General features: G+C 35.2%; 1 protein-coding gene across 1 annotated transcript; it reads right to left on the bottom strand.

Annotated features, from left to right (window-relative positions):
- Positions 1–607: 607 nt before the first annotated feature.
- Positions 608–2,009, bottom strand: LOC111389486. The gene is made up of 2 exons (XM_023014403.1): positions 1,815–2,009; positions 608–1,454 (listed from the first exon to the last, which is right to left on the bottom strand). Exons 1-2 carry the CDS (start codon positions 1,863–1,865, stop codon positions 801–803), a joined length of 705 nt encoding a protein of 234 aa, XP_022870171.1. The 5' UTR covers positions 1,866–2,009; the 3' UTR covers positions 608–800.
- Between the last annotated feature and the right edge of the window lie 150 nt (positions 2,010–2,159).

Raw genomic sequence — 2,159 nt, 5'->3', positions numbered from 1 at the left:
TTTTGTATAAAATAAGTACTTTTTCTTTCAAAATCACTCTGTGTGACATAAAATAAAATAAAGAGAACAATAAGTTACACAATCTACGTTGTCAAAAAAATCAAAAAATAATATAATAGAGTGTCGTGTTGAACAATCCGTGTCACCAAACGAATCAAAATCTGCATCCAATCAAAATTGCAGAAAAGCTCGATTTAGCTTGGAAACAAAATGCAATATGGGTTGTCAGATGCGGACCACCATTGGTCCATTGCTAATAATTACTATGTTTATATTTAAAAATAAAAAATAAAAAAAAAATCATGGCATAAAAGCAAGAGAATTATGTATGAAGCACAATTTAATTCTATTAAAATAAATCATTTTCCAAATGATGACTCAAGGTTACAACAACAAAAACTACCAAGATACACTACTGTATGCATTCATATAAAATTCCCAATTTCCCCACCAATTGGAGAATTTCAAGCCCCCGTTGATACTTTTAGGGGACAGTAAAATAAATATAGGGCGTATTTAGTACGCTGAATTGGACAGTATTTTTTCTTTAATGTCCATCGGTACAATCTACGAAGAAGCCAATAATAGTGGAAAATTGATCAAAGTCTTCAAACCAAAAGCTGAAAGGGCTTTATTGAGCCCTCTAGATACTCACTCTCTCATCTAAGATTAGTTTAAGTTCCTTAGGTTCTAAGACAAGCCATTAATGTACAAACTTTAACTAGTAACATAATGGCCATCACTTTCATGCTTAACAGCATGAAAAGGATGGATTATGCTTGCTAAATAATTATGTTTGGTCAATGATGATTTTGGTGAACAACTTTTTGAAACTTGGGTGAAAAATCTTGTCCTATTTCCCTATTCATCAGAGCCCTCTTGTTACTGAATAATCCAGTACTATTTCCTGGAGAAGAAATGGTGACTGGTGGAATGTCAATAGAGTTTAGTTGGGGGGGTGGGTGCTGCCATTGGGGTAGGGGTCCAGCCAGGAGAAGAGTGTGAAGAAGGGGTCCAGCTTCCATTACTGCTTGCAAGAACTTTCCTTTTTCTGGTAATGACTTCTTCGGCATAATTTTCTCCGGCGATAGGACGTCGGAAAATGTTTCAGGCAATGGTGATGGTGCAAAGTTGTTTTCATCACAATCTGAAGAGGGACGCCCTATGTTGTTCTCATCTTCATTGCTGTTAATACCACTTGAAGGTGCAGATTCTATGTTCTGTTTTGGGGACTTTTTTTGCATTTCTACTTGTTGGAAAATAAGCTGATTTTCCAACACGAGTGTTTGGCATTTTGCTTCGAATTCGTCCCTTTCTCTTATAATCTTCGATAAGAGATTTTTGAGGTGGAGAATTTCATCATCTTTTCTTGAAAGTTCTTCATTTGCAGAGAGGATAGCTGTCTGTAGCTCCAAAGTTGAGTACAAGAGAGAATGCTTTAAGTCCTCAATCCCCTAAATCAAGCACCACAATGCACATTACGAACTTAATTTCGAGTAAATTGGGTCGGTTACACTAAACCCTTTTCGTACCCCCAAAAAAGAAAAAGAAAATTCAAGTTCTTGATAATCAAATGGCACATTGTAATTACAGAGTACACATCTTAACAAAAACCCAAATAATAAAAAAGAATAAAAAACTACAACAAACTAAGCATAATTTCCAATAATTTTCGGTCAGCCACTTGAAACCTTGTTACCCCGTTCAGTAAGTTAACCACAAGAGCAGAACTCAGTCTGAATCTTTGTACTTAAAAAGAAGAAAACACGAAAATATAAAAAGAAAGTGAAATTTCTTGAAAAGAACAAACTTACATCTTCTTGATAGTAGTAAGCCCAGCTAAGAGGACTGCACTGATCTTCCATATAGATTAAGTTTTTTGTCTAATTTGGGACAAAATGTTGTCACATAAAGAAAGAATATGTTTTATGAGGTGGTTACACTTCTTATAAATGGTTTTCAAGTGGGCAGTTTGCTTTTTTATCTTTTACTTTTTTGGGTCATAGGACATATATGGTTGGAGAGAGACAGAGGAAAGGCCAAAAGCATGAAAAGGTAAGTGTGGCTAGCGGTTAACTTTATACTAATAGATTCTTAGTACACGAGGACCCTTTTACTGTGAAGGATGTTGAGAATGTGAATCCATGGAGGAAAGTATA

This window comes from Olea europaea, unplaced genomic scaffold, assembly GCF_002742605.1.
Source record: "Olea europaea var. sylvestris unplaced genomic scaffold, O_europaea_v1 scaffold5977, whole genome shotgun sequence".
Taxonomy (NCBI): Eukaryota; Viridiplantae; Streptophyta; class Magnoliopsida; order Lamiales; family Oleaceae; genus Olea; species Olea europaea.
Note: the sequence above shows the minus strand (reverse complement) of the source record. Positions and strands in the feature narration are given on the sequence as shown.

Bases quoted from the DNA above. Each gene is read 5' to 3' on its own strand.
- LOC111389486 (XM_023014403.1), bottom strand. From the start codon at position 1,865: ATGGAAGATCAGTGCAGTCCTCTTAGCTGGGCTTACTACTATCAAGAA. The intron at 1,455-1,814 runs GTAAGTTTGTTC...TGCTTGATTTAG, and splicing joins CTTACTACTATCAAGAAGAT to GGGATTGAGGACTTAAAGCA.